Source organism: Cydia pomonella, chromosome 7, assembly GCF_033807575.1.
Source record: "Cydia pomonella isolate Wapato2018A chromosome 7, ilCydPomo1, whole genome shotgun sequence".
NCBI lineage: Eukaryota > Metazoa > Arthropoda > Insecta > Lepidoptera > Tortricidae > Cydia > Cydia pomonella.
Window position 1 is genome coordinate 9,831,985 of NC_084709.1, and position 27,831 is coordinate 9,859,815.

The 27,831-nt window shown below is 34.6% G+C and overlaps 1 protein-coding gene across 4 annotated transcripts in view; it reads left to right on the plus strand.

Annotated features, from left to right (window-relative positions):
- LOC133519782 (netrin receptor UNC5C-like) overlaps positions 1-27,831 on the plus strand; it is a 172,736-nt gene that overhangs the window by 109,370 nt on the left and 35,535 nt on the right. For all 4 annotated transcript variants that reach the window (XM_061853872.1, XM_061853875.1, XM_061853874.1 and 1 more), the window contains one exon: positions 21,069-21,638. In XM_061853872.1, coding sequence (XP_061709856.1) covers positions 21,069-21,638 — 570 coding nt within the window. The remainder of the gene's footprint in view (positions 1-21,068; positions 21,639-27,831) is intronic.

The window sequence follows — 27,831 nt, forward strand, 5'->3', positions numbered from 1 at the left end:
ATAAAAATATTTTCTACTAAATCAGTTTTTTTATTTATATTAAGTTTTTATATTCATATGAATAAGGTAGTGATACCAATGATCGACAACTTAATACCCAATAAACGACACCAGTAGTTCACGTCTATTACTTATGAAATAAGGTTGAAAGTGTCGATCATTGCGTGAATATCGAGCACTGGTGTCGTTAGCTTACCTATCAATATACAGTTTTCGAGAATGCTGCTTGAAATTATCTCATGTGTCTAAGAAACTTACTTGCTCATCCATAATAGTCGTCAAAATCATCCTTGACATTGACAACTTAGTCAATATAGGTAGTAACGAATTCAAATATGTAGGTAGTCGCCATCAAATATATCGGAGCGGACAAATATCTGAACATGTACTTTATCGCCTTGACAATAGAGGTTTTGTTCAGATATTTGTGACCACCTTGGCCGCTCCGATATATCTGATGGCGACTGTACTATGTCATACGGATTTACAGTATATTTTTTCATAAATGTTCCGATATTTATGATCACCTTGACTGCTTAGATACCATTGACGATCTGTTTGTTACGATATCTTTGTCTCATTGTATGTCACGAATTAATTGAAAAGTCGCTGCTCCCAAATTTACGGCGAATTATATGGTCCGATATTATAGACCTTATCTATCGTAACTAATATATTGAAATTTAATGCTGCTCCGAAATATTTGAGTACCTTGGCCGCTACCATATATCTGATGGCGACTGTACTTGATACTTTGACATTATATTTAAAAACAAATTAAGAAGTAAAAAACGGAAAGTGACTTTAGAGAATGCATTCTCCCTAAATGAGCAATATGAAAGACACATCATGATATTATTTTAATATTATAATTATAAATATTAACATTAACTTTTGAAGGCACCTATGTAAAATTTGTTACACGATTTAATAATCTTGACTCGTTTTCCTAATACAAATAATAAATATTATCCCCCGGGTTTCCTTATAGGGTGAAATGGGGATAAGTTCGATAGTTCTGATCGGAAGACAGGCCAGGGTTTAACGTTAATACGAAAGTGGAGGTCCAGCGGTTAATCGCCTTTTCATAAAAACGTACCTAGTCCTCATCTTCCTTTCTGGATATAACATTATTGAAAATATTTTGAGACATTTGGTTGTATATCAACGAGAGCATTTAAAAATTTGTATGTAATCTGTTTTTTGCTCCTAATTTTTACAATAATCATAAAATCTCAAGCAATTAAACTTAGAGGCATAGCAATGGTTAATATACGACAATTTATGCAAAAATATAAAAAGAGGGCTACGTATATATAAAAAAAGCGGCCATCCCCTTTCCTCGTAAGAAGCTACCACGGCGCGGCTATTTCACCATAAATTGCACTTTAATAGCGATTATAACTGTACGTAGATTATTATACTTACTTAATCTTAATTCCTCAGACTGGTTCGATCACAGTTTCGACCACTGGTTCAAGAAATTTGCTTTCATCATTTCAGCCTTTTATCGTCCACAGCTTAGTATAGGCCACTCTTAGAGTACGCCACTTATCCCGGTCTTGAGCCAATCTAATCCAGAAGTGACCCGTAATCTTCTGAATGTCGTCCACCCAACGAGCCAACGGACGCCAGGTACTCCTTTCATCTGAAAGTGGCCACAATTCAGTTAAATTTTTGGCCTACCTGCTATCACTCTACCTGGCAACATGTCCCGCCCAGCTCCATTTTGATTTGTAATGACTAAGCCGACAAATTTTATTTATACCTATATATGTATACTCGTATTTCAAAATTTGAAAGTCTTTCGCCAGAACTCACCACACTAATTTAATTAGAGCTCCTCTTATTCATTTTTTGCTTCTCAAACTCAACTTTTGCTGGTAGCTTCAATATTTTAAAGTGGCTAGTTACTTTATTAGCCGGGTCTTCATCGACCGCACGGGCTAACATGATAACAACTTCCATTTCCTGGATTTACGCAGGGTAGTATTTACGGTAATCCAATTTAACATTTTTCTTTGGTCTACTAAGGAAGTTTTTATAGTGAAAATATAATTACCTCTTGGCATCTATTATTTTTTGTATTTTATTTTGTTGCCTAAGCAGTTTATATATCGAAAAGCTTTTAAGCTTACATACGCGTGGTTAATAGGATACCATTTACTTTTCCTTTAATTTTCGACTCATTCATTCTGCCATTTGTTTGTTTCTAAGTCATGGGTGTTTTCTATATATTTAAGTATTTATATAATATATATATATATATATATATATATATATATATATATATATATATATATATATCGTTGGCTAAGTACCCACAACACAAGCCTTACTGAGCTTACCGTGGGACTTAGTCAATTTGTGTAAAATAGTACTATAATATTTATTTATTCAACGGTAAATATTTTATAGATTAGTAATATGCCAGAAATAACCTAAGATATTACTAAAATCGATATAAGATATTTGTGAACTACCAACCGCCTACCTACAGTTCTGTGCCCACACACGTTAAAGTACATCTCCCATGCATACCGCCGTTCGGTTGGTGTCAATCCGAACATTGCTGCACGTTTTTGCTGACCACTTCAATCTGAAGACCGCGGGTACTTCTTTTCATACTTCATTAGCTTTCTTTTTGACGGTAATCCAAACAGAGACGTTCGTAGAGATAGTAGACCAATAGTGGGACCGGATTTTTGCCCTATAAGTTTCGATAATTCTAAAGAGTGAAAAGTGATGTTTATCTGGTATGGGACATATTTTTAAGCATATTTGTAATATATGAAGAAAATTTAGAACGAGCGTTAGATATAAATAAGGTATTTATGTATTTTTATTGATGAATTTTGAATATTGAATTAAAGTACAAAATTTAAGCATCGTCTTTTATAATATGTATGAGGCTTTATGCTATCAAATTTTTAGAAAAAAAATCAACGTGCTACTTTGTCAAACTCAAATTAGCTTATTATTTTGTCAATATTGAATTAAAGTTTGAAAAATCCACAATATCATATCTAAATTCTTAAGTTAATAGGCAAGGCAAAAAATTAGAAGAATAGGATATGTGCTTTACAATTAATATGCGTTTTTTGTCCTGTAAGATCTAATATTGAATTAAAGTCCGTAGAGATAAGTCTATTACTATAAAATAATATATGCTGCCATTTTATGGAAAGTAAGAAATATCTGTGTGTAGCTTGCATTGTAATAGTAAAATCAACTTAAAAAGGCGCGAAATTCATAACCACGCCGCGCTGGTCCGTCAACATGTCGGCTCGGCGCGCGGGAGCCTATCGTAGCCGACCTAGTGAGCGATAGATACCTCGCCCCGCCCGCGCCCCCCGCTCAGCTTCGCAAGCGCTGTTTGTCTTTTCTTTCAAATCATTCATTTGTTTGTTTATCGTGCACATAAATTAGATGCGGACATTACATGAATTTAATTATAGAATAAAAGTTATTATGACTTCAAAATGAGTGAAAAATGTTTGATATGTGTACTGTACTGACTTAGTAACAGAGAAAAAACGAGGAATTGAGCAGCTAATAACTGCGAGCAAATAATCTTTCTTGGTGATGGGAAAGTTAAATATTTCTACGGGAAGGAGGAACTACGTTTCCATAAAAAGTGTAGATTATACATTGAGTCGAAGGCTATACCGGCGTACAAAAGACTAATGGAGGTGGCATCAGAGGGCTTACCGCGAACCACGTTCGACGTGTTGCCTCCCTGTCATACTTACGTACGAATTTACAAGTGCGACAGAGAGGTAACACGTCGAACGTGGTTCGCGATAGGCCCTCAAATGTACAGCCAAGTGACGATGATGAAAATTACATTTTCAAAACTTTTGTCTTTTGCTACCATTGTGTTAGCCGCCTGTACTTACTTTCAACATATATTAGTAGTTTATGTTACTGCTACATAATAAAAGGCATTAAAATACACGAGTGTGGGCTTAGGAAACGAACGAAGTGAGTTTCTTAAAAAGATCACACGAGTGTTTTAATGCCTAATTATCTTATACCTTTAAACGAGCAATTCTTGTATATATATATTTCCGGGATCTCGGAAACGGCTCTAACGATTTTGCTGAAACTTTGGTATATGGCGGTTTTTGGGGGTAAACAATCGATCTAGATTAGTCTTATGTTTGGGAAAACGCGTGTTTTCGAGTTTTCATGCGTTTTTCTTTCGACGCAGAATATGGTCGCTAATTTCGTGTTGCCGGCCACTGTCCGTCTGGTCCAGCGGGTTAAGACGCGGACTGCTAAACGAGTGTTACGGGTTCGAATCTCGCCTGGTGACTAACTTTTGTTTTTTTTATATGTTCAATTTTATATATAATTTTTTAATTTTTATTGTTTTAGACAAGTTTAATTTAGTAAAAGAATGTAGTTAAGATTATCACCTATACACCACCATATTACAATAAATAGTTAGTTATATCCGAGCAAAGCTCGGTCGCCCAGGTACTGTATAGTTATTGCAGGTAGTTCGCAATCACATTTTTAGCACAGACATTATAAGAGAGGTATGGGCATTGTAAATGTCATCTGACTCTGTGTGGTAGGGCACAGCACAGCGGATGTCATTCCAGCTCTAGAGCAGAACCCAACTGGGGAAGTACCTCCACCTTACAGAAAATCGCAGCCAAAGCACTAGACCCTACTCATAGTGTTGTGTTCCTGCCGGTGAGTAAGGTTGCCAGAGCTCAACGAGGGGTGGGAGGGTGTTAGGGTCGGCAACGCGCATGTAACTCCTCTGGAGTTGCAGGCGTACATAGGCTACGGATACTGCTTACCATCAGGCAGGCCGTATGCTTGTTTGCCACCGACATAGTATAAAAAAAAATAAAAAAAACACACAATTAAAATATTTCATACGACATGTGCTAATTATTTGTCTCAGTGTAAACAAAAATATATCATAATTATGATATCAATTTTCAAATTCAAAATGGCGGACATGTTTTATAACTTATTTTAAGAAATTATGAGTATTTTAAGACTTTAAAAAGCAAGAAATTGTTTCTTGCTTCTGTTTGTATAAATATGTATCATGTAGTATTTGATGTTTTCATTATTTTTGAAAGTCCTCAGGGTGCCGATTACGAAAATGACATCCATTATGCAACCCAAGATGGCGGACATTCATTTTTCTTAAAAATCGGTATGGGTGTCATCTCCGAGGTTCTTCGAGGTTCCGATTACGAAAATGACGTCCATTTTGCAATCCAAGATGGCGAACATTATTTTTTCTTAAAAATCGATATGGGTGTCATATCCGAGGTTCCTCGGGATTCCGATTACGAAAATGACGTCTATTTTGAAATCCAAGATGGCGGACATTAATTTTTCTTAAAAATCGATATGGGTGTCATCTCCGAGGTTCCTCGGGGTTCCGATTACGAAAATGACGTTCATTTTGAAATCCAAGATGGCGGACATTAATTTTTCTTAAAAATCGATATGGGTGTCATCTCCGAGGTTCCTCGGGGATCCGATTACGAAAATGACGTTCATTTTGAAATCCAAGATGGCGAAAATAATTTTTTTTTTAAAGTCGATATGGGTGTCATATCCGAGGTTCCTCGGGATTCCGATTACGAAAATGACGTCTATTTTGAAATCCAAGATGGCGGACATTAATTTTTCTTAAAAATCGATATGGGTGTCATCTCCGAGGTTCCTCGGGGTTCCAATTACAAAAATGACGTCAATTTTGGCGGTTCTTGTTGGTGCAGATTTCAAAAATAGAGACCATTTTAGAATTAAAGGTGGTTGATATCACGGCTACACACATCGACACCCATTTCAAAAAGTAGCGTCCGCCATATTTATTTTCAAAATAGATGCCATTTTTGAAATCCACACCCCTAAAAACCCAGAAAACAACACCCATGACGACTTTTTCAAAAAAGTGACGTCCGCCATCTTTATTTCCAAAATGGACGTCATTTGTAAAATTAGTACACATACATCATACAACATGAAAACTAAAAACATTTCCATCCTCTTTTGGGCAGTTGTGTAAGTCTGTGATAACCCTAGGTAGGTACGGAGACCTTGAGCGGTGTCGGCATTTACGCAAACATCAAAGGCGTCGGCCCACTGTTACTTTTTACACTGTGCTTTTAGTGTGTAAACGAAAACGTCACATGATATATCAAAAGAAAAGTTATTTTATCTTATACCTTTAAACGAGCAATTCTTGTATATATATATATATATATATATTTCTGTGATCTCGGAAACGACTCTAACGATTTCGCTGAAATTTGGTATATAGGGGTTTTTGGGGGTATACAATCTATCTAGATTAGTCTTATGTTTGGGAAAACGCGTGTTTTCAAGTTTTCATGCGTTTTTCTTTCGACGCAGAATATGGTCACTAATTTCGTGTTGCCGGCCAGTGTCCGTCTGGTCCAGCGGGTTAAGACGCGGACTGCTAAACGAGTGTTACGGGTTCGAATCTCGCCCGGTGACTAACTTTTGTTTTTTTTTTATATGTTCAAGTTTATATATAATTTTTTAATTTTTATTGTTTTACACAAGTTTAATTTAGTAAAAAAAAAGACCTATGTAATAAGAGAAATCGACAATAGATGGTGTTACTCTGTGACAAGTGCTGTAAGGTTAAAATCGATTGTAAATAATAATAATTGTCAGTTCACATTTTACTTTTTAAGTTTATGTAGATTATCACCACCATATTACAATAAATAGTTATAACCGAGCAAAGCTCGGTCGCCCAGGTACTATATTACTAACTGTACTAGGTTGCCTTTTTAACAAGTTGGTCCAGTCCATGGTTGCCTACATTTTATATAAAAATCGGTTAATCTAGGCGACCATTAACTGGACCAACTTTTTTTAATACGGCAACTTTCAAATAAGCTTTCATTTGATATATCATACGATGAAATAACAAACAAAAAAACTATCCGTACGCAATCTTACTTGAAATGTATCACTATGAATTTTGTCTTACATTTATTTCTCATCAGAAATAAATAACATGAGGGTGCATATACCTTATAACGTATCTCTATATAACTATCGGTTATCAATATTAGCATTAACGGTTAACAACAACATTCCCCTTAAAACAAATAACTATCGCGAGGAAAATACCAAGTCCAAACATCTGAAAAAAATCGGGAAAGAAAAGCTGCAACTGGCTTTTAAAATGGTACAAGGAAGGGTGGTCATTTGTATGAGAATTTGTATTTGTTTTGTCTCTATTTGACCCAATGGTTGACTGGTAGAGAATGCCTTTTGGCATTAAGTCCGCCATTTGTGTTTTTTTTTTGTTTGTGCAATAAAGTTTAAATAAATAAATAATATTCATGTAACGCGATAACGAATTCTACGTGAACGAAACCGCGGGCAATACCTATTATAGTAACAACAAAATAACAATTTTCTATTGCTATTAATTTAAAACACGCTTTAGGAATTTTTTTGATGGACCGTAAACGCAGTCAAGGGCACCCCGCTCCCCACTACCGTTGTTCGCTGCCTCCTGCCACAGCGCGCGGCGCGCGCAAACTTGCCGCGCGTTTGAAACTTAACGTATTTATATAAGCAAGGAATGCATACATATCAGTAATGAGTGTCGCCGTGATTTTATATTTCTAAATTTTTGTTTAGTAACTGAGATCATTGTTGATGATCGATTATTATTAACTTTACAAACTTTAATTCAATATTAGCTATACTGCTTAACCTGAAATCAATATCTAGACAAGCACATTGTCTACATGTCTAACTTTTTACTAGAATACTAAGTTGATCGATAATATCGTAATTTTGCAATATCAGCAACTCTAATTCTATATTTACAAAATAACTCGTGTTTTTACGTTTACCAGAAAGCAGCTGTTCCAGATTTCTAAAAACTGAAAATTGTACATAAATTCAAGTGTTATTCGATATGCTAAAGTTTTCTGTAACTTTAATTCTATATTTACTTAGTTATTAGCAAAAATTAAAATATTTAAATATAACCGAAAGCTCAACCTTAAAATTTCTAACTTTTTACCAAAGTATTATTTAACATATAAATGACATATCAAAAAAGAAAAAACTTTAATATTATCGAAACCCATTTTTGTTCAACCGCTGGTCTATAGAGCTACTCTTTGGTCCAATGAAAGTTAGAAGATTTTTTACTGATGAGTACTAATAAAATCTAGCTAGGATAAAACTAAGAAAACGGATTATATCGCATATAATGCATTTAGAACACACCATCATACATATATTACATAAATGCGATACATATTTTAAGTTTACGTGATATATTCCGTTTTCATAGTTTTATATTTTGAGTAACTATCGCAGTAACCGAAGACAATATTATCGAGCTAGGATGTTTATTTAATTTGCCTGTCGACGTGAATAATAATAATTGGCCTTAAAAGCGTACTAGTTTTTCCTATCAAGTACGCAGCTCTAAACCAAACTATCCAACATCGAAATTAGCTTACGTCTAAATTTAAACAAAGAACAAGTATTAAGCCCATCTAATCCACTGAATCGACACGTTTGAGAGCAACATCTAAAACTAACATAAAATATCCTTAAATAAACACCTTAATGCGCCATAAACTGCCTTAAGAGCATTTAATCGTCCGCCCACTAATGCAGTGTCGGGTCTAAGCCCGTATGCCCTGTCGTATCACGCACCATGTTGGTAAAATAAAACTCAAATAAGGTATCAACAATGAAAATAATAGAATTATTTCCATACCCAGAAGTAGTAAAAACATGTATCTTTCCTGTCATTTCCATAAAAACAGACGTGTACACAAACGGTGAGTAAATATTTTCGTTATTCCGTCGCAATAAGGTGTGATAAGCTGAAAATAATAATCATTCAATTTTCATGAATATCCTTGGATCCCTATTTCAAGTTAAAACATTCGAATACAGAATGCAAAATATAGAAAAATTAATTAAAACGACACAACAACTTTGAATTATTACGACACAAGATAAAGATACTACTGCGTGTATTTTTGAATTTATTCTTTCATAAAAAATAATTCAGCAAGCAATGTATCACTACTTTGTTTTAACTCAAAACGTCGTATTTAATGAAGCGACGTCACAACACTCACTAGTGATTATGATGTACGAAATAGATACACTGCAGTTCGAAAAAAAAAAATTGGTAGTTAAGACTAAATTTAAAAATCTTTCATAATCGTTTTATGGCACTAAATTCTACGTCTAGTTTAAGTTTGCCGTTATATCAAAAATATACACACTGTACCTATGTATATTGATATATCAAATGAGATTAATGACCTTTTGTCTACCTCAATTTGGCCCGCACTATAGTTCAAGCTTTTAACTCTCCAAGTTAAGTGCATTTACGAGTAAGTGCATCAGGCAGTCTGAATCCACTGAACGTTTTATTGCATCTTCGTTGAACAGATTTATCAGAAATGTGTTTGTGATTTATTTATAACTCATTTCAAAAGGTATAGGAGTGTAAAGTTTTAGATAACAATTTTATTGTGTTACAGATATAAAAATTGATCAGTGCTATGTGTTTCTGATGGATTGTTATACAATTTTCGATTTTTTAAACTATAGTAGTGCTTATCGCACACGTCATTTCATGATGTAGCGCTCGTGCTCGTCTCTCACGAACGTGAAGAATCGTTAAGTCTCCTAAAGCATAAATAAACTACACAGTTTGTATGTACCATGTCATTTAACATTTAACCTATAAATTAGATTCTTTTTTTTTTATTATTTTGTTTGACAGATTTACTGAAATCTTTAGAAAGTAAAAATAATACTTGGTACATTAAACAATTATCCACTTTCGTAACCAAAACCAATTCAGGAGGAAATGGGTTCATACAATTGCTCCAATCGGAAATCAAACTACTAACAACATGAATCACTTTACGAACCCGTTGGTCGACTTCCAAACTTACCAATTTACGAAGCACATCCGATGAATCATCCTAAAACTTGGCCTGCGCTCTGCCGTGCAAAACCTCTTATGAAACTTCGAGGTTGAAACAGATGCTTTGACGCTCGATATCTGGTCAGTCTGTACGGTTAGTAGAGACTTCGAAACTGTAATCGACTTAAATAAAAACGATTTTATGGTATTATAAATACAGTTGTATTTTCGTTAATGTTTAAATGCAATTGAACTCGACTGTACTTTTTATCATTGAACGGTTAAGGGTCACTTAGTGGGTGCATATGTTTTAGTGCACTGATAAGGAAGTGATGTAAGTGTATTACATGTGTTTGAATAATAGTGTTTTTATTATTACTATGATTCTCGTTGTGCTGTTATATTTTTATCATATTCAATAATCAGATCGAATTCGAAATAATAGTTAATACTATTACGTAATAAAGCATGTCAATATAACAATAAACAACTTTTACTATGGAACAAATGCCGAAAACGCAAAAAAAAATATTGGTTGTACCATAGAAATCAGCGGCATCTCATCAGCCAGAATGTATAAAACAGCCAAATTTTTTTTCGTGATTTCGGCATTGGTCTTATGATAAACGTTTTTCAGTATAATATAACCTATACATTCACTAAGCAGAGTATGGCTTGTGAAAAAAAAACACTCCGTACGGGAAAATATAATTTTCTCATACTTGTGGCAAACTGTGCATCCCACAGTTACATGCTTAAAATAATACAGAAGTTCAAAGAAAAGCGATGTTTTTTTAATGGGTTACTCAAATTTGTGTAATTCGTTCCTACGGTTAATTTTCTTGGGTCACCGTTTGAAATCATGCATTTACAGGCATTCGCCTGAAGAAGATGTATGGTTATTGAATTCTCACTAACCATACATCTTCTAATTATATACATACATACCTAGTCTTTAAAATCAAGTTCGGCCAGACCAGCCACATTAGAGCTTATATCAGGCAAAATCCATAATTTGCTGGGGTCGCCGTCATCGAAATCAATGAGGAGGACTTTACAACATATACATAGTACTAGTACTTGGTTGATTGGGTACATGCCTTAAACTACTTTTTATTTTTACTCCATGCACATTAAACCTGGGCGAGTCTAATAATTTGTCCTTTAAAAAGCGTTTAACATTACTTTGTACGCCATGGCTCGTAACTTCTCCAACAAAAACGACTACAATCCTAGCCCTGTCGTAAAGGACATTGATTAAGCACTATCTAGTACAAATGCACTAAATAGAATCGATTGAATTAATTATTCCAATGGCCGCCAGAATGACAGCGGTCCCTTTTAAAGCTAAGTACGGGTGACGCCAATTCAAGTCTGTTTTTAGAAGTAGTGATGTTACATTTTAAAGTATCGACGTTTTTGACTCCAGAGTTAAACCACGTTTAATCAGAATTAAAAGCTCCCTTGTAGTCGAAATAATATAGTACAGCCCATCTTAATAAAGCAGGCACACACAGTGAACTTTATTTCCGAAAAAAATAAACCCTATCAGTTAGAACTAATTAGAGTCATCTCGTAGTAGTCAATATTATATCAATACCCTATATGATGCCCCACTGCTGGATAAAGGCCGCTCCACTCGATCTCTATTCGTCTCGGTTTTGAGCAATCTCCGGCCAGCCGTTGAGATGAGTAGTCAAAGTACGTTTAAATTCCTACTTTTAATTAAGAAAATCAATGAATAGGAAACAATAGACCTATTAATAAATTAGCATGCTCTTCCTTGTCTACATAACTCGTGAAAGTATCGATATTTATCACAGCACTACTCATTAGTAGAATTCGGCCATTCATCAGACGAAACATACCTCACCTCTGTCGTGGCGATAAGGAATTTCTCCATTTACATTAATTTTCTTCAGCGTGTGGTATTTTAAACTAAGAAAATATTTTAGTTTAGAATTATTGAACTGTTTTTGTCGACCAAAATACCGATGTTTATATTGGACGAAATATTGCCTGATGAGTATTTAGCTGTTGTGATTGTTTGGGCAAATGATGTAAGTGATTTGTTATGATTAGTAAATATTGTTGTGTTATGTTACGCTCAATGGCTGTAACAATTAGTCGTATAAATGTCAACAACAAAAAATATAAGTAGTGTTTTAACTATAATTGTTCTATTGTGTCAAAATTGAAAGCGACATAACATCGAAAGTACGAGTATAGAAACCTACCTACAAATAAAGAGACTTAGCCTGGATATATGTATTATGTACCTCCTGTTTGTCTGGGAATGCAATTTCTGTCTCTCTTACTCCGCGATGCCGCTCAGAAATGGATGAAGAATAAATTTGCCGAGAAGGCAACTTGGAATTTCACTAAGTTAATATGTATAATTTTTTTGATAAAAAATCAACTCAATTTTTATTGACAGCCAAAGGCAGAGGTAAAGTGCAATGTATGGGTAAGATTACAGGATGTCGATACTGAAAGATGTCGATTTATGTAAATAAAGATGTTTCATTGTAATCGGATTTGATACATTTTGACTAATTAATTTACGTAAGCAAGAGCTGTCAAGCTCCGTTGTTTTCAGGGTACCGAGCCCGAAGGGTGGCAGACAAAACCCTATTAGGTCCTAAGCCTCCGCAGTCCGTCTGTCTATCAGTCTAACAGCGAGCTGTATTATTGTCATTGTCGGCGCAACCTAAGATCACTTATTTGTAAGTTTGATCCTTATCAGTTAAACGGCAAGTTTTAGCTTCATATATAACTGGTTAGTAAAGGCGTTTAATTCGGTTAATGTCAAAAAAACGAATGACCTCTGGGGAGTCTCTGTCCATGCTGTCAAATCCTTAGTAGAAATTATAGCGCCTGACTTAGTAATTATATTTAACAACAGTGTTGATTGCGGCGAGTTTCCTGATTTAATGAAACATAGTAAAATAACTCCTTTATTTAAATCGGGTAGCAACTCTGACCCCACTAACTTTAGACCGATATCTGTGCTACCAACGTTCAGTAAGATTTTTGAAAAATTAATTCTTTCTCAATTAGTACGACATTTTAACGTCAATAATTTAATGCATAATAAGCAGTTTGGTTTTACTCGGGGTCGCTCGACAACCGATGCTGGTGTTGAGCTAATTAAGCATATCTTCGATGCCTGGGAGGAGTCACGAGATGCTATAGGTATCTTCTGTGATTTGTCTAAGGCCTTCGACTGCGTTTGTCATGAAACATTAATCAGGAAACTACACTATTATGGAGTTAGAGGAGCGGCACTGGATTTACTTAAGTCCTACTTAAATGGTAGAATACAAAGGGTCGATGTGAATGGACAGCGATCACCGGGGTCATTGGTCTCTATGGGTGTACCACAGGGGTCAATATTGGGACCTTTCCTGTTCCTTATCTACATAAATGACTTGCCATTCCTTGTAAAGACCCACCATGATATAGTATTGTTTGCAGACGACACTTCACTTATTTTCAAAGTCAAACGACAGCAACAAGCTTACAATGATGTAAACGATGCTATTTCTAAAGTAGTAAATTGGTTCAATGTTAATAATTTATTGTTAAATGAGAATAAGACTAAATGTATTAAGTTTGTCACTAGTAATGTAAGGCATGTACAAACAAGTGTCATTGTGAAGGATGAGGAATTGGTATTAGTTGATAGTACAGTTTTTCTTGGTATAACTTTAGATTCTAAACTCCAGTGGGGTCCCCATATTGCTACTCTTTCGAATAGACTGAGTTCTGCAGCTTTTGCAGTAAGCAAAATCCGTCAGTTAACTGATGTCAAAACAGCTCGATTAGTATATTTTAGTTACTTCCATAGCATTATGTCATATGGTATTTTACTGTGGGGTGGTGCTTCAGAGATAGAGTTTGACCAGCGAGTCGCTGCACAAGCGTTTTTAGAGAATTCTATATATGGCAATAATTTTAGCTGTCAAAAGTGTCAGCAATATTGTCAAACGAGTTTACACATAACCTAGATTCTCATGTTAGTTCCTTCGTTACGGAAGTTTATATCGTATTATAATGGCTAAACCGATTAGAAGCAGTGTGAGGAGCATATTATTTACGATAATCAGTAACTATAATCACGTTCGACACGACGAAAATGAGAGATTACTAGAAAAGAAGCGAATATTGGACGAAATCATTCAGGCGACAGGTAAGTCATTATCAAACAATGTTGATGCTTCTTGTAGCACATTTTAATTTACGAGATAGGAACATTTGTTTGTATTACTAAACTTATGATTTATTTATATTACAGCGGGCGTAGATGACGAAAATGTTAGAGAAACTATTGAAAAGCTAGCAAGAGAACTGAAGAATGTTATTGATAATAACGCATCAGAATCAAGTTATTTAGAGAAAGTGTCTACTATGACAGGTAATATAAATAATCTATAGTTTCACATCTAGGTTTATTAATATTTTAGTGTTCTTTTGTTAAAATTCCTATTGTTAAAACTGTTTTTTTTTTCAGGTGTAAGCATTCGTACACTACGCACAATTAAAAAAGAGGGCTCTATTAACCAAGGCCAATGGAATACGCCAGGGAAAAAACGACCCCGGCCACCAACTGTGTCAAATTTAGACAATTTTGATGTGTCAGCCATTCGTAATAAAATTAACGAGTTTTATTGCGTCAAAAAGCAGGTACCTACTCTAAGAGCCTTACATGCGGATTTGAAAGAATCTATAGGATTCTCAGGATGTTGTGAAACACTGAGGAAAATACTACACGAGAACGGATTTGAGTTTAAAAAAAATAAAGAAGAGCGCTCCATCCTCATGGAAAAGTTTGAAATATCTGGGTGGAGGCAAAGGTTTCTTAGAGCTATACATAAAAAACGGCAAGAAGGAAAAAAAATTGTGTATCTTGATGAGACATATGTCCATCAAAATTATAGACCAAAGAAGTCATGGCAAGGGCCTTCAATTTCCGGTTTAGTTGAAAAAATTTCCTCGGGTAAGCGGCATATTATAGTGCATGCTGGATCAGAGCAAGGATTTGTGCCAAATGCTTTGCTTGTTTTTAGCACAAAATCCAAAGCAGCTGACTATCATGATGACATGAACAGTTCAAATTTTTTAAAGTGGCTACGAGAAATGTTAATCCCAAATTTGTCTGAGCCCAGTATAATTGTTATGGACAATGCCAGTTACCATGTAACACAAATAAATAAGCCTCCAACCATGCACAGTTTAAAGGCTGACATTCAAAAATGGCTAAGGGAAAATAATATCCCATATGAAGAGTGTTTCAAAAAGGAAGAATTGATGTGCCTTGTCGAGGAAAATAAAATTGGTCCCATATATGTAGCAGAGGAGTTATTGAAGCAGCATGGGCATGAGGTCCTTAAATTGCCTCCATACCATTGCGATCTAAACGCTATTGAGTTGATATGGAGCCTCACAAAGCGAAAAATAGCCAGCAGAAATGTGGGGCTACCGGGTTCAGATACGGAAAACTTGATCCGGGAATGTTTTGCAATGATTACCCCGGAAGATTGGAAAAAATTTACAGACCATGTAATAAATGTGGAACGAAAATACAAGTCTAAGGACAACATTACAGACACTGAACTAGCTCCATTCATAATAGAAGTTCGGGAAAGTGACAATGACAGTGACAGTTCTCTGTCAGGCATTGAATTTCTTGAATCCGATTTTGATTATGAATCTTAAATAAATAGGCACCTTCTTTATAAACTAACAATATTAAAACTAGATTGAAACTAGATTGTGTTTTCTTTCACCTTACTACCTTCAGTTCAGCTCCATTATACAATATGTCACTTTTTTATTATTACTAATGGGAAGCATAAATATTTCCCTTGTGAAGGTTTACTTTAATAGCACAAGGGAAATATTTATGCTTAATAAATAATCGCCTGTAATTAACCCGAGTTCAAAACTTCAAAATAAAACACAAATGAAGTAATTTTTAATCCTATCAAAAATATAAATGTCATATGAGAACCAAGTTATATTAAGTTAAGTTATATTATGACATATGCCTTGGTTGTTGACTTCAACGACCAAAGAAATGAGATCTAAAGGGTGCCGTTTAATGGTCAGGCCTGAAATTTATTTGTAACAACAAAGTATCATTTTCTATAACTTATCGTTTTTTAGTATCTCTGATAATAATGATAACTATTCAATCATATTTTTAATTTTTAAGTGGGCTAAATTAGAGGCCAGGGTTTTAATTGCATTGCAACGATATCCTCAGTCTGTTTACTGTATTAAATTTACAGTCTGCTACGTTGCAGACTTCAGTCTGTCACTAATCAAAACAAAAATTAATTACGTATGAATTACCAAGTATCAAATTACTTTTTTTGCACTATGCTTCGTGTTACCAGTTAAAGATTTTTTGAATTTGCCGCTTTTTTTTTGTGCAGCCACTCGCTGGGCAAACTCTAAATACCATTTTTGTTCTGCAGAAGAGGGCTATTCGAGCAATATATAAAATGAACCATAGAGACTCACTGAGAGATAAATTTAAGGAAATTGACATCATGACAGTGCACTGTCAATACATTTATGAGAATATTCTGTATGTGCATAAAAATATTGCCGATTTTAAGAAAAATTGTGACATTCATAATATTAATACTAGAAATAAACATAAGCTCGCCGTGCCCTTCACTCGGCTCCATAAAATTAAAAAATCATTCATGGGTAATTGTGTGAGATTTTATAATAAACTTCCAAACCATATTACTGAGTTACCAATTAATAAATTTAAGAATCATGTAAAGCGTAAACTTATTTCTAAAGCTTATTATACCACACAAGACTACATGAATGATAAAACAACGTGGGATTAATTGTGATTCGAAATGATTAATTATTTATTATATTTGAATAATGATGATGAAATGGATATTCCAATGCATGTATTTCCTTTGTTGTTTTTATTATATTTGTTTGACATTTAGAATTTATTCTAGAAACAATCTAGACTAGTATTTTTTATACATTTTTTTTGTATGACTGTATTTTGTGAAAGTTTTAGTATTAAATTTGATCTATGAATTATATTCATTAGTATTATATATGGAATAATATTTACAACATCAATAAATTGCTCTGATAATTAGATTAAGATAATTATATGTAATACTGTCTTACTATTCATAAGTGCTTGTTGCTAGGCCTACATGAATAAAGTATATTTGAATTGAATTGAATTGTTAAGTCATAACTGTAAAATTTATTGATCTTTTTAGCTTTAGCATTTTAGTTATGTGTCGCTTTAGTGACAATGCCTTACTCATACATTTAAAACCCGTCCTGCACAATTCTATTCGTACTATAAATGCACAACATTCAACTACTTACAATTTACAAAAGAGTCGTGACATCGGTAGACACGTTTTGGCGTACAGGACGTAACTATTTAACCAAAGGACGTAGCTAATACGTTAGACACCTTTGTACTTACTGCATTTTAAATCTAACGACAGAACAGTAAAATTAACATTTCCTTTAGTTACCGGCTGTTTGTTAAATTACGCACAAGCTCCTTGGTCTCAGCTGGTGGTCTAATCTGTTGTCTATCCTCAACGTAGAATGAAGTGCTTAGAGGCAATTGGCGGTTTTATATACCTACTTGCATCGATTTGGTACGAAATCCGGTAAAGTCATCTCGATGTCAATTTAACTGTAAATTAAAAGCTTATTTAACTAATTGGTACTTTCTAATTATGTCAGTGGTTTTGTTGTTAAAAAGCAGTTTTAAAAAGAAATAATTAAAACGAATAAAATTCCGCTCATACCAAATTTTAGAAAGTTGAGGTTATAGAATCAATGACAATAAACTAAGTTCAAAATTATACTAATATTCCGATAAACTAATTAAAACCAAATGATTGCGGCTTGGTAAGTTTTAAGTGCGAACGCAACCGCATTTCAATTAAATTACAGCTGCAGGTAGAGGTATTTACTATTGTCATTATGTGGCGTCCGATTCAATAAAACATTTATTTATCTCATTTGTGCAAACAATTAATTAAAGGAAGTACATAAATACTACGAAAGAAATACATTTGAGAGCACTAAAAACGGGTACATTTTAAAATAATAGCCTTAGCCTTTTTATAATTACCTTTTACAAAATTAAATTTCATACATTATAGGATGCTTTATAAACTCCGTTTTCAAGAAGCTGACCCGTGATCTACAGGAAGAGAATTGTATAAATAGTTTGGATATTATTTATGTGGATTTGTTTTATTTCTAGATTTGTTAAAAATAAAACTAACAGGTTTAATTAATTAAAGATATGAATATGTACCTATGGTGGCCATTGCCTACACATCTGTACAAACTATACTAACAACTTTAACCGTGTGACTTTTCGAGCGTACAAAAACAAAAAGCTACCTTTGTTTATCGGTCGTGACGACCGAAGCGTGATTGATACCGCGCCGAAAAAGGCCTCTAACGAAGCGTGTGCGCATGCACTCATTACGGGAACACGACCTGAATTACGAAACAACGATACTGGTGTTAATTGAAGAAACTTTGGTACTCCTGCTCGGAATTCAGTTTGAATGAGCTTTGGAAGATGTTCTAGTTTTTTCAAGAGCATGTTTAGGAATGTACTCATTACTAACTATTAAATAGTTCAAAGTTTATCTAGTCTATGAGTTATACTGTTGTTGCAAGTAACTACAATCAAATATATATATAGATTCAAGATATATGTGCTTATACCTTTTATATATTATGTATTTTTGTTTTTACAGCTGGTTCTTTATATTATGCAATGCGATTCTGTCTAAAACTATCATAATCGAAAGCCATGTATTAATATTTTAACAGGAGACACACAAAATATCACTAAATACATTATTGCTTACTTACACTTTAAATATTCACCTGTTTTTAATTAAGTTGATAGGCCAGTGCTGGAACCAGCACATTGACATTTTACTCATTAAAATGAATGACTTAATGTTCAAATGCAATTTAAGTAACACCTCGTAGTAAATCGGTGAATAAGAGTTTCTTATTACTTACAAACATGATGCATGATCAATCTTCCTGGTATCAGTCTTCTTAGGCGCCAGCACAAAGAAGCTGGCTGGTACGATTAAGTACTTACTGGCTGCTTTGAACAGGTGATCTTGCTTCCAGTTAGTGTAGCTATTACACTTAGTGGGCCCTCGGCTACTACTCTCGGTTGCCGATTAAAGTCCCTTTTAAGGGCCTTAAATAGCCCGAATAGCCTGATAAAGTTTTGTCTCAACTAACTTTTCTCTTTAGTTTCTCCCCATCAAGTTTATTCATAGCAAATTCTATGAAAATATTTCTAGTTTCAATATTAAATTAAAAATTAAACTTGTCAAGTACAAAAATCATTAAGAAAGCGTGCTTGAATCAATCAACAGCAAGCCCTTTATTTTGAATCAGAGTCAGCATTAATTAAAAATCTGTGATAACGCCCCGTTAGAATCGGAGGCGAGAAGCGATCAGACCTGTTGGTAATCAAAAGTTAAAACCAATTTAAGTTGACGTGCCGGTTGCACAATCAAGTGAATCTACAAACTTCTTTTAGTCTTTAAACAAATGGTTTTGAAAACTCTTAATTACATTTTACAGTTTAAGAGTGTTTTTACGAGTTCAAGAGAACCTATTATGTAATACTGTTTTATGTAACACTAGGAATTAATCACCTCCTAATATTATACAAAACTAAAAAAACTAAGCTTGTTTATCAAGAAACTAAAATCATTTCTATTAAATATTAAAAATATTAGTGATATTTTTGAAGATTAATAATATTTCTCTTATGTTGTGACTGTATATCTGTAATTAGTATTTGCATGACAGATATTATTGAAATGTAAAATAATGAATTAATTATTACATATATGTGTAAATAATAGGGTAAAATCTAGATTTGTATGTTGCCCTCTGTGGCTCTATGTTGTCGTGCCCTAACAGGGCGTCACATAAACAGCCTTATATTTAAGAACACCTATATCTGCTATGTGATATGCAATAAACGATTTCAGTTTCAGGTACTTAACCTACCATATAATAAAGGAAACTTAGAATAGGTACAAGTCACGGCCGTATTCGAACAATGCGTCTAAGATGTCACTGCGATACGATACCGATCACTTTTGATACTAACAGATCGGTATCGTATCGGAGGTTTCTAATGTGTAATAAAAAAAGTACCAAAAACAAACTATGAGTTTATTATCAGTTGTCTTATATAAGAAACGTATTTGTAAAGCGGGTGTGATGCGCAAAATGCAATTGAATTTTAAAATAGAAAGCTCAAAAATTAATCTCATTAAAAATAAAGGAAAATCCGAAAAGGAAACAACCCCACTAAAACGGAAATAGAAATAAGCCGAACGGAAGTGAAACTAATTAAGTTATCCACACTTTGCGTTATTTTCGTCTACAAACAGACGTACAAATGTCAACGGAAAAGTAACATACACTGATGTGCTGATAGCGATTTCTAAGCGAAATGCGCAGGGAAATAACTTCACGTCAATTAAATTGAAGCCCAAGCTTGTAAGGCTTAAGATTCAAATCTTGTTGGTGCGTGACCACTTTGTAAAGTAGGGTGTATAGTATCCAAATATCTACGTTTCGCATGTAAATAGGAGTGAGCTGTGACACCAGGTGCGTAGAAATCGATGCCGCAAGGGAGCATGTTATTATGACAGTTGCCGTTTATATGGCTGACGTTGAGTATAAATTAGAAACTGTAATTAGAACGCTATTAACTATTTGATACGGATTCCCTGGGGTCATTTGTCATCAGTTTCAATTTAATTTTGCTTTATTTATACACAATTAGATATTCGAAGATTCATAATTTCTTATGTGAATTCTTCGTGTATGTATGTATGTATTAGAATTTTTTACGGAAAATCTATAACTACTTATCCAAATATAAACATGCAATCGATAGGAACTTTTAGGTAGAATTTACTATCTTACTCAATACTCAAAACTAAACAAGATTTAGACTTACTTATGATTTGACGCTAAGAGTTTTGTTTAGGTAAAAGTTGAGTCTAACACAAAATTATAACCAAGAAATCTCTTGTTCCAGATGTTTCCAGCACGCCGAAGCCAGATGACACGACAGCCGCACCAACGCCACCCATTCCTCTACGCCCCGAATACGCCCATCCGGCTGGAGTCGAAGCATTAGACCCCTATAACTCAGAAAAGAATCACCCACCTCCACACCATAGAGACTACTTAGAAGAAGACTACGATGGCGAACCATATAAAGAGGACGATCACGACAAACGTGAAGATGACGAGTTACCTAGTTTGTCAGGAGACCATTTACTGCAAAGCTCCACTGATGATCTCCCGATGTTTCTATTAGAACCATCACATTCATTCGTTGTCCGAAATAAACCAGCTACTTTAAGATGTCGGGCAGCGAATGCCCTCCAAGTATACTTCAAGTGCAATGAAGTGCGGTCGGTCGCTAGCACGCAGTTCGAGTTTGTGGATCCGCAAACTGGAGTCAGAATTGTTGAGGCGGAGTGTAATGTAACAAGAGATCAGCTGGAGGAGTATTTTGGTGATGATCGTTTTATTTGTACGTGCTATGCGTGGAGTAGCCGTGGAGATATCAAGAGTCAGCCTGCCGTTGTAGAATTGGCATGTAAGTATTTTTAAATAACATTTACCTAAGCATATTTGGCCTGCCTCTTCTGCCCTATATAGGCCTGTTGAACTCATTTATTGGCTATGCTACGCTTGTAGCGCTACACTGTAGCCAGTAACATTATTTTCCGATATGTAGCGAAATTGTTTGGTCGAAGCATAACGACAATGACGTGATTACCGCTGAATAAGTTAAGGTACTGGATATTCGTTTTTCTCTAACATTTCAAACTTGTGACACCAAATGTGTATTCCTACTTTCCTTCCCGTTATATTAATACTTAATAAAAGATTCGTCAATTAATCTCAAACGATAGTCACATTGATATGTTTACAACGACAATAAACACGTCGATGCAATCATAACGCAGCTTCTATATCCGGCCATGGCGCAACGTTTCATCAAAACTCATAATTTGAGAGTTTCCGCGACGCATTTAGAACTAACCCGGTCAACGTTTGAACCCCGGTTCAGTAACGAAGTAGAATATACTTTTTAACTTTCATATTTATAGCATATATTTTCAAATGAAGAGCTGTCCCCATAGTACCTTTGATAGAACACATTTTATTTGCATGTAAAGGTAGAGAGAAATATGTTAAGAGGGAAGTACGTATTCGTCCATACAAAAAGAAATAATGTTTTTCCACTTCTAAATATTTTCCATTCTCCATGTCTATCGACACACAATGAAAAACGAGGTCTATAGATTTTCCTTTTCTAAAAAATATGCAATACAAAAAAAAAAAATTTTTTTTTTTTCAAAGTTAAACCTATAAACCTAGAATATATTTTGCTGAAGCGATCGACATCAAAATCAAAATGATTTGTTAAGATTTAGTTAGTGGAAACCGTTTTCTCCCAAAATGGACATTTCATAGAAAAAGTACCGTTATTTCGTTAGGATCGCAAAGCTATTCTTCCCTTTTAAGATCAACATATTAGTTTTAATTAATTTATAAAAACTTTATGATGAAATTACTACCTAACAACATTTTTACTAATGTATTAATTAAATGTTAAGAATATTTAATCTTCTGAAAACAAAGGCCTATCAGAGGCAAAAAAAAATAATTTACCAACCAGCAATAAATCAAAAAGAATTTCTTAAGACCCGTAGTAATCAATTTGTATACTTATCATGAAAATGGGTTTGAAATTCTACATCAAGCTTATTTGTGAGCCTTTGAATTCTCTCCTAAAATAAAATATCAGAAAACTGTTCTACAAGGGAGATAGGACCAGTAGGTTTGTCAATACCTTGACAAGAGAAATTACATAAATTTAGCGTATTTAGTATCTACCTACACTAGTCAGTGTTCACATATATGTATATAAAAATATATGCAATTTTATAAATGCAAAGAATTATTAACTGCCAATCAACTTTATGCAAAGAGAATTTTATTACGTTATAACTAACATAGGTCCGGTAACATGATACGAAGTAGGTAAAGGTAATTCAAGGAAATATGACCAGAGCTAGTAGCGCAAATTAAACGATAAGTACGAAGTAAGCTTCTACTCAACGTCTCTCACCAAACACCATTAGAACTTTGACACCGATCGCCTACATAGATCCAGGTAAATTTAAAAGCTGCTAACTAATACTTCGCTTGGAGATATATTAGTGGAAAAAATACCTAATGACATGCTATTAATTCCATTTATAATGGTTCGATGTAATTTTACAGCTCGCTGTACATTGGTTTTAGATCTAATACCTACTGCATCAGTTTGACCCTCGTGATTCGTGAATATACCTAAGCGTACCTTCTGCAATCGTTTATCTGTGAACACCTTCAAAAATTGTGTCCTACAAAGACGTATGGCACCATTTATATTATTGTTCATAACTTCCATTAAGGTAACCTCGATTTAATTCAATGCCCGAAGGTAAATCTTCTGTGCATATTAAATAAACGTCGGGTGCGCAGTTTGTTGGATTTATTGCTTCTTGGGCAATGCGAGCCACAGATGGAGGTAGAGCCATCACTATGTATAATATCAATGTGATGATTGGAGCTCTAAATATATATAAAAAAAAAACATTTTTTTAAAGATCAATGTAACTTTTTAGTTTAACAGCTCACCTATGTTAAGCAAATTTTCAAAAGTCTTCATATAATTATAAATAAATAAATAAAGTTTATTTCATTCAATATAAAATGATACAATAATACAAGGGGTTGAGACCTTCTAGTAGGTATATAGAACCTGTGTCAGAAAGTCTCGCTCTTCCAATTGGTAACTAATTAGAACATTTTAATATGATTTGAGTATAACACTACATTGAGTATCTTAAGAACTAAAACTAAAGAACTAAGTCACAAAATTGCAAGCTAAGAGTGTGTGTGTGTGTGTGTGTGTGTGTGTGTGTGTGTGTGTGTGTGTGTGTGTATGTTGTGAGTGTGTGTGTTCATGTTAGCAGTTGGGTTATTAAATTACAATATTAAATTATTAGGTAAATAGAGTTTTATCCTTAATTTACATGAAATAAGATCCAACTTTTATTATTATTTTTGAATCAAATTTTCAGTCTTACTATAGTCTAATGTATATAACCAATCACAAAGTAATTGTTTACACTCGTATAAATTTTTCGAATAAATATTTAGTTCACTATTTATCTTATTATATAAGACCGCAGATTGTACATCATATTGTCTCCTAGCATAAGCTGAATTACTACTGGGTACTGAGACAGCTCTATGTTTTCGTCTTCCACTTAGTAGTAGCTTGGGGTCGAATTTAATTGTCCTGTGACATCGTACGATTGCTGAGATGATGTACAGTTTTCGTATGCTGAGCAGTTTGCATTCAGCGTAAAGGTCTGTGGTTGGGTACCTATACTGTTTAAAAAACATGGTTTTCAAGAGACACCTCTGTCCTCTCTCAACTTCCAGAAACTTGGTCTTATTTGCACTTCCCCAAACTGGTATACAGTATGTAATGATTGATTGTGCAAGCGCAATGTAAATCTGTTTTATAAGTGTGTTATTAGTTACATGACGGAGATTTTTGAAAATCCAGACGAGTTTACGAGTTCTTCCGTTTAAATATTCTATATGTTGGTGCCAAGAGAGCCGCTGATCTATTATGACACCAAGATATTTTGTGGTACGTACTTTATCTAATGCTCTGCATTGACATGTCAGGGGAGATTGAAGGTTACAGACATGAATTTTTAGAGTAAGGCTTGGGTTCGGTTGGGCATTGTCAATTTTAGAGAAGCAAATGTAGTTAGTTTTAGTCGCATTCAGGGTTAGTAGGTTTGTTTTCAGCCATATATTAATCTTATGCAGACCCCTTTCCGCGGCTTCAAAAACTGACTCCCAGTTACGCTCGGTGAAAACCACGACAGTGTCATCGGCATATGAGATTACGTAACCCTTACGAATATTCATGTCAGTGAGGTCGTTTATATAAACGAGGAACAAGGTGGGCCCGAGTACACTGCCTTGTGGTACGCCAAAGGTCACATCTGCCTCATCACTGTAGTAGCTTCCAATTTTGACCCTTTGCGTTCGGTCCCGGAGATAGTCACTGAGTAGGTCCAGCGGTTTACCCCTGATGCCACATCGCTCGAGCTTTTTTACAAGAGTGGGGAGAGCTACCGTGTCGAAAGCTTTTTTAAGATCGAGAAAGACAGCTAGGCATTTATTTCCATTGTCAACATCTTTAGTTACCCTAGAAGTTAGGTGAAGGATAGCGTCTTCTGTCGATGTCCCCTGTCTGAACCCAAATTGGAATTTCGATAAAAGTTGAAATTTATTGAGGTAGTTAACGAGTCTAATATTAATCAATTTTTCTATTATTTTAGATACGGTAGTAAGAACCGAAATCGGCCTGTAGTTGTTTGGTTCAGTTCTCTCACCACTCTTGTAGACAGGTGTGACTAAAGATTTCTTTAGAGGTTTAGGGAAAACACCCTGGGCGAAACATAAATTTGTTAGGTGGCTGAGTATTGGGGCTATAATGGATTTGCAAAGTTTAAGAAACCTTGTAGGCACACCATCAGTGCCCGTCGCGCTATCAGACTTAAGGGACGTGAGGATATTTTCCACCTCGTGGGGGTCAGTTTCAAGTAGGACAAAAGATGAGGGCAATGAGTGATTTTGTATAGAGCTAGTGTCAGTTGTTGAAATAAAACCAGAGCCAGCAATCTCAGATGCTAGTTGTTTTCCAATGTTTGTGAAGAAATTATTAACGTGGTTTATCGCATCATTTGGGTCAGGTTTGTGTTTTAGAAGTTCGGAGTTGTCACTTTTATTTCCCTTGAAGTTAGTAATACTCTTGATAGTAGACCATAAAGCTTTAGAGTTTTTCTTGTTTTGCTCCAATAACTGACGTTCGACGACTCCAATAATTGCTAGAGTACATAATACAATAGTACAAAGCTTTGTGTTAATAATTATCGTGACAATAAAATATATAAGGCACATTTCACTATTGCATTCTATTTATACGTATTGGTAAGGGGTAGAAATTCAGTACACGCAGACATTCAGTACGTGAAAACTTCTTTAGCGGCGCTGTGCACTTTTTGTGATGGAGAAATTTTTTTACCGTCAGATTGAAAATTCGTAAGACGGACACGTGACACCATGGTGACGTGCAAATTGAATGTCATCGAAACCTAGTTACTTTTGAAAAATCGTATCTCATTCAAGTGTGACATTTTATTTTCTTCATAATCAAAGTGTTGTCATAACGGTTAAAGAGGTTTAATCTTTGTTAATTGTGTTGTATTGTATCTTTGTGTTGTTGGGTGTCCATGATTGTAGATACTCAAATTTATCCTTACCAAAAAGTTAAATAATAGAAAAGAAGCGTGATTGTTTTACTTAATAAGGGTGTGAACGATTCATTAACATTTACTGATTGTGTAGGCTGTAGTCCTGCTCACGTTTCATGAATTACTCTGTATATGTTATATATTAATACTAAAATTCGCATTTCAAAATATCTTCCGCACTCCAATTTATTTACGTAGGTATGTATAATAGAGAATTATCTCTTTTCATAAAACTGCTACGCAATTTCTCCAAAATATCAAAAATGCACAACGTTAATATTCAAGTTTTCACTTCTGCCGGCACTCCCGGAGTGCAACCCGTTGTTTTTTTTTTTTGAAGTAACCAAGCTGCACCAAAAGAAGCCTTCAAAATATTGAATAAAGTTTTAATTTATTTCTGACGTGGTTGTTATACCGAAGTGATGTAGCTGGCTTAATAACTGTGTAGAAACTGATTTTATTTGCTCTTTACACGATTAGAGCACGTTATTCGATCAGTTGGACTGTATTTGGGACCGTAATAGGATTGGGCAATAAGCCCACCTATTCTATCGGTAACTTATGCAAAGTAATATCGGCGTAATATTGCTCATGAGACATGAATCTAATTATGAGAGTATGAAGTTCCACAACTGTGAATTCAGCAATCACACGAGTTGTCTGGACCCGGTATTGGACATTTTCAAATAGAAAGTGGGTACTCCAATTGCAAAGCTTTAAACCGGCTAAAGAACCAAATATCAAATGTGAGTTGCGAAATTTTAGTACAAGATTATATATCACAATTGAAATGACAGTAAAGGTAATATAATTGAATTATAGGACAGGCCTTATTGAGTATTACAAATACTATTGAATCAGTTGTATTTATGGTCAAAATCGGGGGTTACTTTTAAACTGAATTTCACCGGACCGTGCCTTTAGATGGAAATTACTCTATTGTAGTATGTGTACCTTTCTGTTAGCTGACATGGTTGACGTTGCTACCGCAGTCATTACAATGCCGTACGACTTTGCGGTATTTATCCGCCTTACTTAGGCTACCTATCTGAATTAAGTTAGTCGTGCGGTCGTCATAAGTCAATGCCATAGTAAGTAAAGTAACTTCTAATTGTAGGTAAAATTTCATAAACGAAGCCAAAATGTGTATACCTATATTTTAAATTCAGAGGATCTAGATTATGCCAGAGGGTTTTCCAAGTGATTACAGTAAGAGACATTTATTATTTAACATTTAAAAGAAACCTTTATTTATCAAGCAAAACTGTCGAGTTCATAAACATTCCTTTGAAAGGCGTTAAGTTAAACAAAACTGGAAGCAAACATCTAGTGCAACTCATAAACGCCTAAATATAAACAGAAACGTTCACACTGTTCTAATTGCGAGAGAGT